The sequence below is a fragment of the Ranitomeya imitator genome, chromosome 7, assembly GCF_032444005.1.
Source record: "Ranitomeya imitator isolate aRanImi1 chromosome 7, aRanImi1.pri, whole genome shotgun sequence".
In the NCBI taxonomy this organism is placed as follows: domain Eukaryota; kingdom Metazoa; phylum Chordata; class Amphibia; order Anura; family Dendrobatidae; genus Ranitomeya; species Ranitomeya imitator.
In genome coordinates, this window is record NC_091288.1 from 37939387 (window position 1) to 37955004 (window position 15618).

General features: G+C 40.7%; 1 protein-coding gene across 1 annotated transcript in view; it reads right to left on the bottom strand.

Annotated features, from left to right (window-relative positions):
- The window catches only part of LOC138644546 (sodium channel protein type 2 subunit alpha-like), a 252496-nt gene that overhangs the window by 45049 nt on the left and 191829 nt on the right, over window positions 1–15618 (bottom strand). Inside the window, exons 18-20 of the mRNA XM_069733073.1 lie at window positions 3847–3982; window positions 1443–1597; window positions 16–189 (exon numbers count right to left, since the gene is read on the bottom strand). Coding sequence (XP_069589174.1) covers window positions 16–189; window positions 1443–1597; window positions 3847–3982 — 465 coding nt within the window. The remainder of the gene's footprint in view (window positions 1–15; window positions 190–1442; window positions 1598–3846; window positions 3983–15618) is intronic.

The window sequence follows — 15618 nt, forward strand, 5'->3', positions numbered from 1 at the left end:
GAATCAAATACTTACATCAACAATAAGGAAGTCCAGCCAGCACCAGGCATTGGTGAAATATTTGACAAATCCATAGGCTACCCATTTCAGAAGCATTTCAAGAATAAAGATATACGTGAACACCTTGTCCGCATACTCCAGCATGGTCTTAATTGTTTTCCGCTGCTCAATGTAAATGTCTTCGAAAGCCTGAAATATAACAAGGGTTATATATCATAAGGGTTATAACAATGTCCAACTTGACATTTAAGGGGCTATGGATTGATAACGTACTGATGTTACCCTCAGCTAATATGCCACTGTCTCTGGCAACTGGAGAATTCCTTTGCGGGTTTCTGATTTGGGCTAACATTGCATGGTGCAACAGGGAGAGAATGAACAAAAGTCTCATAATACAGCCAAAATACACTGTTAATCTTATCCTTTAGGGTCATCTGTGACTTTCTGTAATGTTGCATGTTTGTACACAGCAGAGGTCTTTTTGCGTGTGGTCCATGTTCTACTGTGAGGTTGTGCTGTGGTCTATCTTCCAACTGGGTATTGACTTTTCCTTGTCAACATTAATGTATTCTTATGGCAATGTATTTTTTGCTTTATTCCCATCTTAGTAAGGCTTCACCTATTCACAACCTTCACCAATCCTCATAACAGATCTCTGATTGCATAGATGGCCACTGCTCTATTCACGATCTCTGAGACTGCCGGAGATAGCTAAGTCTTGTTGTCTGCTATCTACAGAAGTCCCTTGGAAAACAAATAGAATGTTGGCGACCATGTGTCCAGACATCGTTACAGTCAATGGGTTCACTTCAGAGACCTTTGGATATTTTAAGGTCCCAGTTGTGTGAACTCCAGAGATCAACACATTATTTATCACCTATTATTGAAACAGGTGATACGTTGATAACTGGGAATAACCCCTTAGCCTATTCAAAACAGGTCATATTGATGTTAATGGGGTTTTCCAATTCTTCCAAATTGATGGCCTACCCACTGTACACAGTATACAGCGATATGGATGAGAGTGCAGTGTGATATAGAGGCTCCAATACACTTCTGAATTTCATTAGTAGGTAGTCCAGAAATTTGTGGATGAACCTGTAATGATGTACAGATAATTTTTAAGATTCAATCAATACACATTTTAAAATGGTGGTCCAGGTTTATAATATTAATGACGAAAACAGTGAATGGAGTTGGAAAAGTACAGGGAACTGCAGATCTGCGCCGCTTAGCTTTAGTAGGAGAAGAGTTGCAGCTTACGTCACAGCCACTACACAGTGAACGGAGCTGCACTTCTCCGGCTTAATTCAATGATTATATCTGGCCACCACTGGAGCTGAAAACATCAAATTGGCATGTGTAGTTGTGCATTAGACCCCCAACAATGTGACAAGATCCTAGAAATAGGTCATCAATATCAAAATTCTGATTTTACTTACCAATGCTCCACTGCTGAGAAGAATCATAAAGATGATGAAGGTCTCAAACCAGTTGTGTTCCACAATGATGTAACAGGTTTTCCTAAATGCCCACCATATCTTGCCATTGTTTTCTTCAATGTTCACACTGCAAATTGGAAATCTTTTTACACATCCTAAAATATATGAATATAGTAGGTAATGAGAATGCGATTTACAGTACCTGGACAACATTTCTATCAAAGATTCTCCAACGATAGTTTCTAACAACAATACAAAATTTACATGCAAGGGGTAAACAGGGAAAAGAGAACAGGGAATACTTCAAATTCAGGGTACATGAACAGAAACTATGCAAAAAGACTCCGTGTACACATACCCTAAGGATACAGGCATGTGGAGTCATTTGGCTGAGTTTTCAGAGCAGAGATTGGGAACCTGTCATATGAAAAAATGTTATTAACTTGCAGATATGGGGTTAATCTGCCAGGCTAATAGGGTTCTGAAGCCATGTGGTCGCCACACTGAAAGCCAGGAAAAGAGAGGAAAGGAACTTTATTTCTTCCTACAACTTTGGGCTTTCAGTCATACAAGCTCACTGACTGACAGCCAGCTTAGCATTGATGACTTGTAGAGCTGGCAGTCAGTCAGTGCCGGGGCGTGGTTACAGCTACCGTTCACTGAGTATTAAGCAGTGACTGAATCCGTGCCTCTGTAACTGAAAGGAATGCTGGGCTAATTTCATTTCTGGCAGTCTCAGACATTCAGTCAGAGACGCGGATTCACTCACTGCTCAATCCACCTTGTACGGAGGTCTTTTGGCATGTGCTCCATGTGCTACAGTGAGGTTCTGCTGTGATCTATCTTTCTTTCTTTCAACGTTCTTTTTATTAAGTAAAAGATAACAGAGAAGAGAGTAAATATGGTAATCAAAATCATGGCAGCAAAAAAAAGACATTAACAGCTTATGAAAAGGGTGCCGAAGCCGAGTCCTCTTTAGAAGGATATGGCATCAGTTATACATCAAGGCGTCAAGAGGATCAGTAAGATCAAACAATCTATTAGATTAACTGGAATAACTAGTTAGATTAGTGATGGAGTAAATGAAACATGTAAGAGAAATGGGTATCGAAGAGGGAGGAGATAAAGGGGAGGAAAGAAGGGAGGGGATAGGTGGGAGATGAAAAGGGGGTGACCCGGAGGAGAGTGATCAAGAACAAGATAAGAGTACTGTGATTGGTTTTAGCTATCAGTTCGACTGTCCGAGATTTCTAGAATAAAATAAGGGTTGGATCTAAACTGGATCCAGGGATCCCATGTATTGCGGCAAGAGAATAATGATTCTTGCGTATTGGCTACTATTTCAGCCGTGTGAAATAATAGATCGATTTTCTCAAGGACTTGTTTTGTAGTGGGAATTTGGGTTGATTTCCACAAAGTAGGAATTGATGTGATCTATCTTTCAACTGAGTTTTGTCTTGTTAACATTCATGTATTTTTAGCTTTATTCTCATCATAGTAGGGCCTCACCTATTCACCATCTCCACCAATCTTGATAACGGAGCTCTGATATGAATGTATACTGTAGATGGCCAATGCTCTATTCGCTATCTACAGGATAATAGATATCTATGGGTTAGTAGGGTTCTGAATTTATGTGGCCGCCACACAGAGGGACTGCAGGGAGGAAAGGAACTTTATTTCTCCTGACAACTTTGGGCTTTCAGTCATAGAGACTCAGTGACTGACAGCCACTGATGCACTATGGAGCCGGCTGCCAGTAACTGCCGGGATATGGTTATAGCTGCCACTCACTATGAATTGATCAGTGACTGAATCCACTCCTCTATGGCTGAAAGTCCAAGGTTGCTGGGAGGAATAACGTTAATCTCCTCCAGGCAGCCGGGCATTCAGTGCTGCAGCAGCACAGCTTCAGAACACTATTATCCTGCAGATTAACCTCATATCTACAAGTTAATAGCGTTTTTTAACATGACAAGTTCCCTTTAAGCTTGCCGTAAAAATTAGGAAGGTAAGTCACTGCCAGGCACTTTTATTCTCCTGAATCGAGCATGCATGTTATTTTTAGAGTGTCCAACTTCAACCTTGATAATCCCATTCATTCTTACCGATAGCAATCTATTCTTTTATTTTCAGATTTGCTAGGTTCCCAGAGAATTAAAGGTAGCACCAATTATCTTCTTCCTGCTAAATATTGTACCCCACTGAAATCAAAAGGTATTTCCCTACTGTTCTAAAGGCCAATAATTATTTTTTTTTTCTGTTTTGTTTTTTACTTCTCACAACATGTGTGCCTTTATGATTTCCCGAGAAACATAGAAGTTCATCTCATTATATAATCTTGCTGTGTAGGCCAACTGCCAAGAAGAGAACTGCCTTTAACGAGCACTGTGCTCCCACTCACCTTCTGTGAAGCAGGCATCTGGCTCCAGAGCCTCCTCTGGTTCTAAATCCACCAGCTCGCCTTCTCCTTCCACCGCTGCCCCAGGGGGTCTGATATCCACGGTACTCCCTTCAGATGAACTGGTTAGGTTTAGCTTCTACAGATAAATTACCAGAGCAAAAAAAATAAAAAAAATAAATGAAAACATTGCTTATTAATACTAAGTAAACTCTTTAACAGCTGATGTGTTAACTAGAGTATCTTGATTATGCTTTTAACCATTTATTAGTTATATCTTTCAAAACACAGCACTTTTATTCGTTAGTCCTTACGTTTCTGATATAGTCCATCCCTTTTTGTATAGCTTTTGTATCATTCGTTTCTATTATGTTTTTTTTTCTATTATTTAATACACTGTGTTTCTATACAATACTTTTACAAAAAGAAGTGACGAACCTAATATAATTTCCATCAAGACAATAAAATAAAGATTATGGACCCAAGAAGAACTGTCTTATGCAATACGAAAAAAATGACATAAATATTATCAGTTACCATAAAATAAAATACTATTAAATTTCAAGCAAATTGCATCCATATCTTTCAATGCACCCATGGTCACTGTGCATTTCCAAACTACTTGTCAACTCGATATTCATACTTATTCATATGACTGCAAAAGCAGACTACAAGTTTAGGAGCTAGGAATTGTATATATTACATGCATGTTGTGCACTTTGCGTTAATGAAAAATGTGATTACATTCATTTTTAATCTGACAGTGGAATATCTTATTCTGAAACAAGTATGAGTACCGCTTTTATCACAGTAGTTTATCTGGTAGCATACACAGTCCGCATTCTCTGATCAGGTGTAATGTTATTACTGTTTAATGCATAACATCATAAATGGCGGCGCTGATTGGTAGCTAATGTACATAGAGAATGATGGAAGCATACGGGTTTGAAAGCGGTAAATCATAAGCCATATAAGTTAACATTTGTGCACCCTGATGATACAGTGAACCACTATTACTGCAATTTCAGTCTGTCTTCTATAGAAAGTAGTAGGCAAATAGATGCAGTTTAGGAGTGGAAAACAAGGTTGCAAGTGACTAACCACCGGGACTTACAATCACAGCCAAAAAATTTGAGACTGAAATAAACTTTTGATATTCACAAAGTTTGTTGCGTCAGTGTTTTTAGACCTTTTAAGCAGATTTTTCCATGGTTACAGAAGTAAAATGATTAACAGTACTTCAGAAATTTTATTGACAAATGAATCAAAATTATGCAAATACTTGATATTTACAGCGTCGATTCTTATGTTTCAGAATTTTGCAATTTTCATTGGCAGCTTGATATCAGCTTATGGGCCAAATCCTGACTGATCAACTCATTCTTAAATAATCAGTGTTTGGAGGTTATCACAAGTTCGGTGTTTTTGTTTATCTTACCAGCCTTACGATGAAAAGAGCTGACACTCCTTGATTAAGACTTTCTAGTCGAAACGTGTTGGTTTTGCTGACTGCGCTGTCCGGTCTATATTTATACTACTGAAATAAACTTCATCATTTTAGTCCACTTATGGAGTGTCGGATATCTTTTCATCGTTAACGACTGACAAGCTCGTGTGTCCGTGCACCTGTAGGAGGATTTACCAATAAGGACAAACAAAACACAGGTTAAATACAAAAATTAACCCCTGTGTTTGTGTTATATAAACCTATAAAAAAATGTACAAGTCAGACCTCAAAGTAAAAAGAAATACCAAACTTTATTAGAAGTACAATAACAAGAAACAACAATGATGGTGATTTTTTATATTGGTATACATCACCATCATTGTTGTTTAGTAACATAGTAACATAGTAACATAGTTAGTAAGGCCGAAAAAAAGACATTTGTCCATCCAGTTCAGCCTATATTCCATCATAATAAATCCCCAGATCTACGTCCTTCTACAGAACCTAATAATTGTATGATACAATATTGTTCTGCTCCAGGAAGACATCCAGGCCTCTCTTGAACCCCTCGACTGAGTTCGCCATCACCACCTCCTCAGGCAAGCAATTCCAGATTCTCACTGCCCTAACAGTAAAGAATCCTCTTCTATGTTGGTGGAAAAACCTTCTCTCCTCCAGACGCAAGGAATGCCCCCTTGTGCCCGTCACCTTCCTTGGTATAAACAGATCCTCAGCGAGATATTTGTATTGTCCCCTTATATACTTATACATGGTTATTAGATCGCCCCTCAGTCGTCTTTTTTCTAGACTAAATAATCCTAATTTCGCTAATCTATCTGGGTATTGTAGTTCTCCCATCCCCTTTATTAATTTTGTTGCCCTCCTTTGTACTCTCTCTAGTTCCATTATATCCTTCCTGAGCACCGGTGCCCAAAACTGGACACAGTACTCCATGTGCGGTCTAACTAGGGATTTGTACAGAGGCAGTATAATGCTCTCATCATGTGTATCCAGACCTCTTTTAATACACCCCATGATCCTGTTTGCCTTGGCAGCTGCTGCCTGGCACTGGCTGCTCCAGGTAAGTTTATCATTAACTAGGATCCCCAAGTCCTTCTCCCTGTCAGATTTACCCAGTGGTTTCCCGTTCAGTGTGTAATGGTGATATTGATTCCCTCTTCCCATGTGTATAACCTTACATTTATCATTGTTAAACCTCATCTGCCACCTTTCAGCCCAAGTTTCCAACTTATCCAGATCCATCTGTAGCAGAATACTATCTTCTCTTGTATTAACTGCTTTACATAGTTTTGTATCATCTGCAAATATCGATATTTTACTGTGTAAACCTTCTACCAGATCATTAATGAATATGTTGAAGAGAACAGGTCCCAATACTGACCCCTGCGGTACCCCACTGGTCACAGCGACCCAGTTAGAGACTATACCATTTATAACCACCCTCTGCTTTCTATCACTAAGCCAGTTACTAACCCATTTACACACCTCTTGTTTCTTGTTATTGTACTTCTAATAAAGTTTGGTATTTCTTTGCACTTTGAGGTCTGACTTGTACATTTTTTTTATAGGTTTATATACCTGTAGGAGGAATATACTGGAAGACTAATGAGCTGGAATCCCCATTCTCAGCTTTTTAAGGATTGACCACAGATTCTTAATGGGGGCGAGATATAGGGAGTTTCCTGGTGATTAACCCAATATTTCAATGTATTATTCACCGAGCCACTTGGGAATCACTTTTGCCTTGTGACATGATGCTTCTTCATGCCAGAAAAAGAATTGCTCATCATCAAATTGGTGGTGATTCCATTCTTTATTCATGTCATTGTTCTTAGGCAAAATTGTGAGTCAACCCAGTCCATGGATGAAAAGCAACTCCACTCATGATTAGTCTCCGGATGTTTTACTGTTGGCATGACACAGGACTCTTGGTAGCCCTCCTCTTTTCTTCTCCAGACAATTATTCTTCCAAATGTCCCAAATAGTTAGAAAGGTGTTCTCGAAAGGTGTTCTCGAAAAACGAGAATCCAAAATCTTCTCAACCACATATTCCAACTCCCCATCGACCAACACAGGGGCCGGAGGATCAACAGAGGGAACAACGGGCTCCACATATTTCCGCAACAAAGATCTATGGAAGACATTATGGATAGCAAAAGAGGCCGGAAGCGCCAGACGAAAAGACACCGGATTAATAATCTCAGAAATCCTATAAGGACCAATAAACCGAGGCTTAAACTTAGGAGAAGAAACCTTCATAGGAACATGACGGGAAGATAACCAAACCAGATCCCCAACCCGAAGCCGGGAACCAACACAGCGACGTCGGTTAGCAAAACGTTGAGCCTCCTCCTGAGACAACACCAAATTGTCCACCACCTGAGCCCAAATCTGCTGCAACCTGTCAACCACAGAATCCACACCAGGAAAGTCAGAAGACTCAACCTGCCCAGAAGAAAAACGAGGATGAAAACCAAAATTACAAAAAAAAGGCGAAACCAAAGTAGCCGAACTAGCCCGATTATTAAGGGCAAACTCTGCCAATGGCAAAAAAGCCACCCAATCATCCTGATCAGCAGACACAAAGCATCTCAAATAAGTCTCCAAAGTCTGATTAGTACGCTCGGTCTGGCCATTTGTCTGAGGATGAAATGCAGAAGAAAAAGGCAAATCATTGCCCAGCCTAGCACAAAAGGCCCGCCAAAACCTAGACACAAACTGGGAACCTCTGTCGGACACAATATTCTCAGGAATACCATGCAAATGGACCACATGCTGAAAAAACAATGGAACCAAATCAGAAGAAGAAGGCAATTTAGGCAAAGGCACCAAATGAACCATCTTAGAGAATCGGTCACAAACAACCCAGATAACCGACATCCTCTGGGAAACAGGAAGATCGGAAATAAAATCCATAGAAATATGCGTCCAGGGCCTCTCAGGGACTGGCAATGGCAAAAGCAACCCACTAGCATGGGAGCAACAAGGCTTGGCCCGCGCACAAGTCCCACAGGACTGCACAAAAGACCGCACATCATGCGATAAAGAAGGCCACCAAAATGACCTACCAACCAAGTCTCTGGTACCAAAAATGCCAGGATGACCAGCCAACACAGAACAGTGAACCTCAGAAATCACTCTACTAGTCCATCTGTCAGAAACACACAGCTTCCCCACAGGACAACGATCAGGTTTGTCAGCCTGAAAATTCTGAAGAACCCGTCGTAAATCAGGAGAAACGGCAGAAAGGACCTTCAAAATACCGACTGGTTCCAAGACCTCAGGAGAATCAGGCAAAAAACTCCTAGAGAGGGCATCAGCCTTAATATTCTTAGAACCCGGAAGGTACGAGACCACGAAATCAAAACGAGAAAAAAACAAGGACCATCGAGCCTGTCTAGGATTCAACCGTTTGGCAGACTCGAGGTAAATCAGATTCTTATGATCGGTCAAGACCACAATACGGTGCTTAGCTCCCTCAAGCCAATGTCGCCACTCCTCAAATGCCCACTTCATAGCCAACAACTCCCGATTGCCGACATCATAATTGCGTTCAGCAGGCGAAAACTTACGGGAAAAGAAGGCACACGGTTTCATTAAGGAACCAACAGGATCCCTCTGAGACAAAACAGCCCCTGTCCCAATCTCAGAAGCGTCAACCTCAACCTGAAATGGAAGAGAAACATCCGGTTGATGCAACACAGGAGCAGAAGTAAAACGATGCTTAAGATCCTGAAAGGCAGAGACAGCCACAGGGGACCAATTCGCCACATCAGCGCCCTTCTTCGTCAAATCAGTCAAGGGTTTAACCACGCTGGAAAAATTAGCAATGAAACGGCGATAAAAATTAGCAAAACCCAAAAATTTCTGAAGGCTCTTCACGGATGTGGGCTGAATTCAATCATGAATGGCCTGAACCTTAACCGGATCCATCTCTATAGACGAGGGAGAAAAAATAAAGCCCAAAAAGGAAACCTTCTGCACCCCAAAAAGACACTTAGACCCTTTCACAAACAAGGCATTGTCACGAAGGATCTGAAATACCATCCTGACCTACTGCACATGAGACTCCCAATCATCGGAAAAAATCAAAATATCGTCCAAATATACAATCAGGAATTTATCAAGATAATCCAGGAAGATATCATGCATGAAGGACTGAAAAACAGATGGAGCATTAGAGAGTCCGAATGGCATCACAAGGTATTCAAAATGGCCCTCGGGCGTGTTAAACGCAGTTTTCCATTCATCACCCTGCTTAATACGAACAAGATTATAAGCCCCCCGAAGGTCAATCTTAGTAAACCAACTAGCTCCCTTAATCCTAGCAAACAAATCGGAAAGCAAAGGTAAAGGATATTGAAACTTGACCGTGATCTTATTCAAGAGGCGATAATCAATACAGGGTCTTAAGGAACCATCTTTTTTAGCAACAAAAAAGAACCCCGCTCCCAACGTTGAAGAAGATGGCCGAATATGCCCTTTCTCCAAAGACTCCTTAATATAGCTCCGCATGGCGGTATGTTCAGGTACAGACAGGTTGAAAAGTCGGCCCTTAGGAAACTTACAGCCTGGAATCAAGTCAAAAGCACAATCGCAGTCCCTGTGTGGTAGACGGAAACTGGACTTGGGCTCATCGAATACATCATGAAAATCAGACAAAAACTCCGGAATTTCAGAAGAGGGAGAAGGGGCGATAGACATCAGAGGAACATCATTATGAACCCCCTGACAACCCCAACTAGTCACAGACATGGAGTTCCAATCCAAAACAGGATTATGTACTTGCAACCATGGAAAACCCAGCACGATAGCATCATGCAAATTATGCAACACCAGAAATTGACAATCTTCCTGATGGGCTGGCGCCATGCGCATGGTCACCTGCGTCCAAAACTGGGGCTTATTGTTAGCCAAGGGTGTAGCATCAATGCCCCTTAAGGGAATAGGGTTCTGCAAAGGCTGCAAGGGAAAACCACAACGCCTGGCAAACTCAAAGTCCATTAAGTTCAAGGCAGCGCCTGAATCCACAAACTCCATGACAGAAAATTATGACAATGAACAGATCAAGGACACAGATAACAGAAATTTAGGTTGTACAGTACTGATGGTAAATGAACTGGCGATCCTCTTGGTCCGCTTAGGGCAGACAGAAATGACATGGGAAGCGTCGCCACAATAATAACACAACCTATTTTGACGTCTCAAACCTTGTCGTTCTAGACAGAATCCTATCACACTGCATTGGCTCAGGAATTTGCTCTGAGGATAACGCCATAGCGCGCACAGTTCTGCGCTCCCGCAAGCGCCGATCAATCTGAATGGCCAGAGCCATAGAATCACTCAGATTGGAGGGTATGGGAAACCCCACCATAACATCTTTAACGGATTCAGAAAGACCCTTTCTGAAAATTGCCGCCAAAGCATCATTATTCCATTTAGTCAATGCAGACCATTTTCTGAATTTCTGACAATACAATTCTGCCGCCTCTTGACCCTGAGACAGGGCCAACAAGGTCTTCTCAGCTTGATCCACCGAATTAGGTTCATCATACAGTAATCCTAACGCCTGAAAGAAGGAGTCTACATTAAGCAAAGCAGGATCCCCAGATTCCAGGGAAAATGCCCAATCCTGTGGATCACCACGCAGCAGGGAAATGATGATCTTAACTTGTTGAATGGAATCCCCGGAGGATCGAGGTTTCAATGCAAAAAACAGTTTACAGTTGTTTTTAAAACTCAAAAATTTGGACCTGTCACCAAAAAACAAATCAGGAGTAGGTATCTTCGGTTCTAAAGCAGGAGTCTGAACAATGTAATCAGAAATACCCTGTACTCTAGCAGCAACCTGGTCTACACGAGAAGCTAATTCCTGAACACTCATGCTAGCACAAGGCTCTTCAGCCACCCAGAGATAAAGAGGAAGGATAAGACAAAACAGACTGAAGAAAAAAAAATGGCTCAAGGTCTTTCCTCCCTTCTTCTGAGATGCAATTAACTCATTGTTGGCCAGTAGTACTGTTATGATCAGGTGGCCTTGGAGCAGCATGAAATGACCTTCGCTGGAGCAGTGGTAACTTTACTGACCACAATCCCTGATCCTATCACCGCAACTAGGAGTAGCCATGGGGTGTGCCTAACCAGACCTAGACACCTCGACACAGCCTAAGAACTAAATATCCCTAAAGATGGAAATAGGAAAACTCTCTTGCCTCAGAGTAGACCCCCAAAGGATCAGTAGCCCCCACAAATAATGACTGTAAGTAGGAGAGTAAAAGACACACGCAGACAGAAAGCAGGGATAAGCAAGGGAGGCCACTTCTACCTAGATAGGAAAGGATAGTACAGGATACTATGCGGTCAGCATAAAACACTACAAAATATCCACAGCAGAAAAATACAAAAACTCCACCACCTAACTAAAGATGTGGAGAGTATATCTGCGACTCCAGCGAGTCCAACTAGACTGAGAAAAACAACAGGCACAGTCTAGCAGGAACAAAATAGAAACAAGATAAGCACAGAAAATAAACACACAGCAGTGTGTCTAAAAAAATGAAGAAAACACTTATCTTAGCTGAATTGGCAGCAAGCAGGAGGGGCCAGGCAGAGGACCAACACTTCCAAAGGAACATTGACTACTGGCAAGGACTAATGAGTCCTGCACAGCTAAATACCCCAGTCCGAATTGCAATTAGCAGAAACACCTGTCCAAGACTGCTGCTCAGGAATAACTGCATTACCATCAACAACCACCGGAGGGAGCCCAAGAGCAGAATTCACAACAGAAAGGGGCTTCATCAGAGAAAAATAACTTTACCCAAGTCCTCTGCTGTCAAATTCATGTACTTCCTGCAAAATTATTAGGTGAGCGCTGCCATGAGTCTTGGGACATGCCAACAGTAAAGCATCTTGAGGTCGTTTATGTGTGTGGGGTGTGGGGTTGCATGTCATCCAATTGTGTCTAAGATCACTGCCATGGATAAAGAATGGGATCTAAACATCCTCCAACAGCAACTTCTCCCAAAGATCCAGTAGCACTTTGGTGATGAATAGTGATGAGCGAGTGTGCTCGTTACTCAAGTTTTCTGAGCATGCTCGGGTGATCTCCGAGTATTTTGGGCGTGCTCGTAGATTATGTTTGTTTCTCCGCAGCTGCATGATTTGTGACTGTTAGACAATCTGAATACATGTGGGGATTCCCTATCAAACAGGCAATCTCTGCATGTGTTCAGGCTGTCAAGCAGCTGCAAATCATGCAGCTGCGGTGACTCAAACATAATCTACGAGCACGCCCAAAATACTCGGAGATCACCGGAGCATGCTCGGAAAACCCGAGTAATAAGCACACTCGCTCATCACTAGTGATGAAAAATGCTTTTTCCAGCATGATGGAGACCATGTCACAAGGTAAAAGAAATAACTAAGTGGCTTGATGAAATTTTGGATCCAAAGCCAGGAAACTCCCCAGATTTTAATCTAATTGATAGCCTGCGGTCAATCATCAAAAAGAGAGCAGAAAAAAAACCAAAATATAGAAATTGTGCTAAACTCCAAGCACTGATTAGACAAAAATGGGCTCTCATCAGTCAGGATATGGCTCCGAATTTGATTTTCAACTGCCAAAACAAAAAGCACAAGTTTTGAAAAATAAGAATTAAAATTGTAAATATTGAGTTTTTTAATAAATTTGCTGTATCTGTTAATAAAATGCTAAAAACATATGAAATGTTTATAATTATACTTCAGTAACCATAGAAACTTGTGACTAAAAGTTTTGACCACTACTGTACATATGTATCCCAGGTGCCAGAAACAAAAGTCATACTTTACATAATATCTGAAAATAGGATGCTAAACCCGAGGATCAATTGACTTTTTAAATTGTGGTAATGTTCACATAAGACCTGAATGTGGCGTCCTACAGTTTTGAGTAGGTTGTTGTCCTGGTTCCATGACCATTACTGCATTAAATAGTTCTACCAATAGATGGTGCACTTGAATATTGGCTCGTGTCTATCTGAATGTTAGCGCTTTGCACTAATTTTTGCCCGAAGTTAAGTTTCCTTGCAACAGCTCACCATGTGGTCAGGTAGGATATTGCAATGAAACTTTTTACTGTTTTAGATGCAAAATAGTAAAATAAAATGAACAGTTACTATGATTTATGAGTATTACAAAATTACAAATTCCCAACTGATGTCTTAGTATGCAGCAGATTATTCGGAAAGTGTGCATTATATAAATTTGATGCTAACAACCTCTAGATAGCTTTAATATTTGTAATGCTTCCATCATTTCCACAGAACAACAAACTCTGCCAGAATGCTGTAGCCAAAACAAAAGTTAAAACGGAGTCAAGAGATCAAAAGAAAAGAAATAATAGTTACAGAACAATATATTGCAGTGTTTTATAAGAAGTCCTCTACAGGAGTCAACAGGTTAATTGCCTTTTCTTATTACAATATTATTACATTTATTACATTTATAATAATTATTAACTTATTACATTTATACTACAGTGAAATATAATAATGCAACACCTTTATGTTTATGGCTTATGAATAAGAAACAGATGACTAAGTTAAAGTGGATTTCTTATATTAGAATAAGTAGACTACTGTAATTTTTTTGTAAAAAACATTCTTGAGCATGATCAGTGCCTAGCATTACATATCAGCCTCACTCAAGTGAATAGGACTTGTCCAAATTTGCAAATACAGTCTATACACAAAAATAGTAGCCATTTTGAAAAAAATCCAACTGATGATGCAACTAATGAAGCCAAATTGTTATTTAACAACTTTACCCATACTTTTGAAGATGACAGTGAATATCTTGTTGGGGCTTTCTGATCTTCTCAACACACTGGAAATGGCCAATGATGGTCATTGAGCCAATACTGCTTGAGACCATTTCCAGCTATTTCCAATGTGTCAGAGACAGGACTAAGCAGCATAAAACAAAGGGTATGGGTAAGCTCTGGAATGGGACCTGTGGTAAATAGGGAGTGCTGACTATTATTTTGTGTATTTTTACGCTTTCATGGTACTTTAAGCTTGTATTATGACCAGTATCATAAGTTGAAACTAGTTGGTCCCAAGGTGAAATCTCCAACAGGGCTCACAAGTATCTCCAACCTTTAATAGTACTCATCTTTTCATATAGGACATATGATCTTTTGGACCCCCTTAGACTCCAAAGTCCAGGTAGTACTGACTGTAACCCTTGCACCCACTATAGTTATACCCCTGATTATGACAATAGCATTTACTATAATTCAATATTTTTAATAATAGTCTTTTTTTTCCAAGTGCATTGCGGTTTGATGCCCAATCAAATTAGCTGGTCTGATTTTGTAGCCTGAACTATATCTTGCAAGAATTGTAGCACAGAAAGTGGAATCAGACTTAGAGGTTTGTAATTTTTTTTTAAACTGACACCTCCCTGGGCCAATTAAGGTCTATGGTGGCAATACCAGAGAGACTGTTGTTGAAATCATTTATAACCCTTGTAATTAATACAACAGGCAGTAATACAATCAAAGTTACTAGAGATGATCGAACTGATTCACAGGGCATTGGTTGAGCAGCCAGATTAGTAGTCCATGGCCACTTGATAGGAGCCTTGTATCGCTAGGATCCCTGGAGTCTCTTCTAATTAGTGAGCTAAGTGCAACATTATACGTTTGTGAGACCACAATGATGATGTCATGGCGGCAATACAAATCAGAGAGGAGCTAGGGATGTCAGTAGGTAGAAAGCAGATCACAGTGCTCCAGCGGACATGGACTGCTGATCTGGCCTCTGAACTTGGGTCTTGCAAATGTATTCACTCATCTATAATTGTAATTAGCGATGAGTGAGTATGCTCATTATTTGAGTTTCTCCGAGCATGCTCGGTGGCCTCCGAGTATTTCCGTGTGCTCGGAGATTTAGTTTGCATCGACGCAGCTGCATGATTTGTGGCTGCTAGACAGCTTGAATACATGTGGGGATTGCCTAATAAACAGGCAATTTCCACATGTATTCCAGCTGTCTAGCAGCCGCAAATCATGCAGCTGCGTCAACATAAACTAAATCTCCAAGCACGCTGAAATACTCAAAGACCACCGGAGCATGGTCGGGAAATCTCGAGTAACGAGCATACTCGCTCATCACTAACTGTAATCTATCAGTTTAAACATTGGCATCACAGAGAAAATGATGCAAGTGTTGGCTTGATGATGTCACTGTTTTCTAGTAAACTGATTGGCTGGCATAATACTTTAGTATTATAGAATTGAGAATTGTATAGAAAGGCTAAAT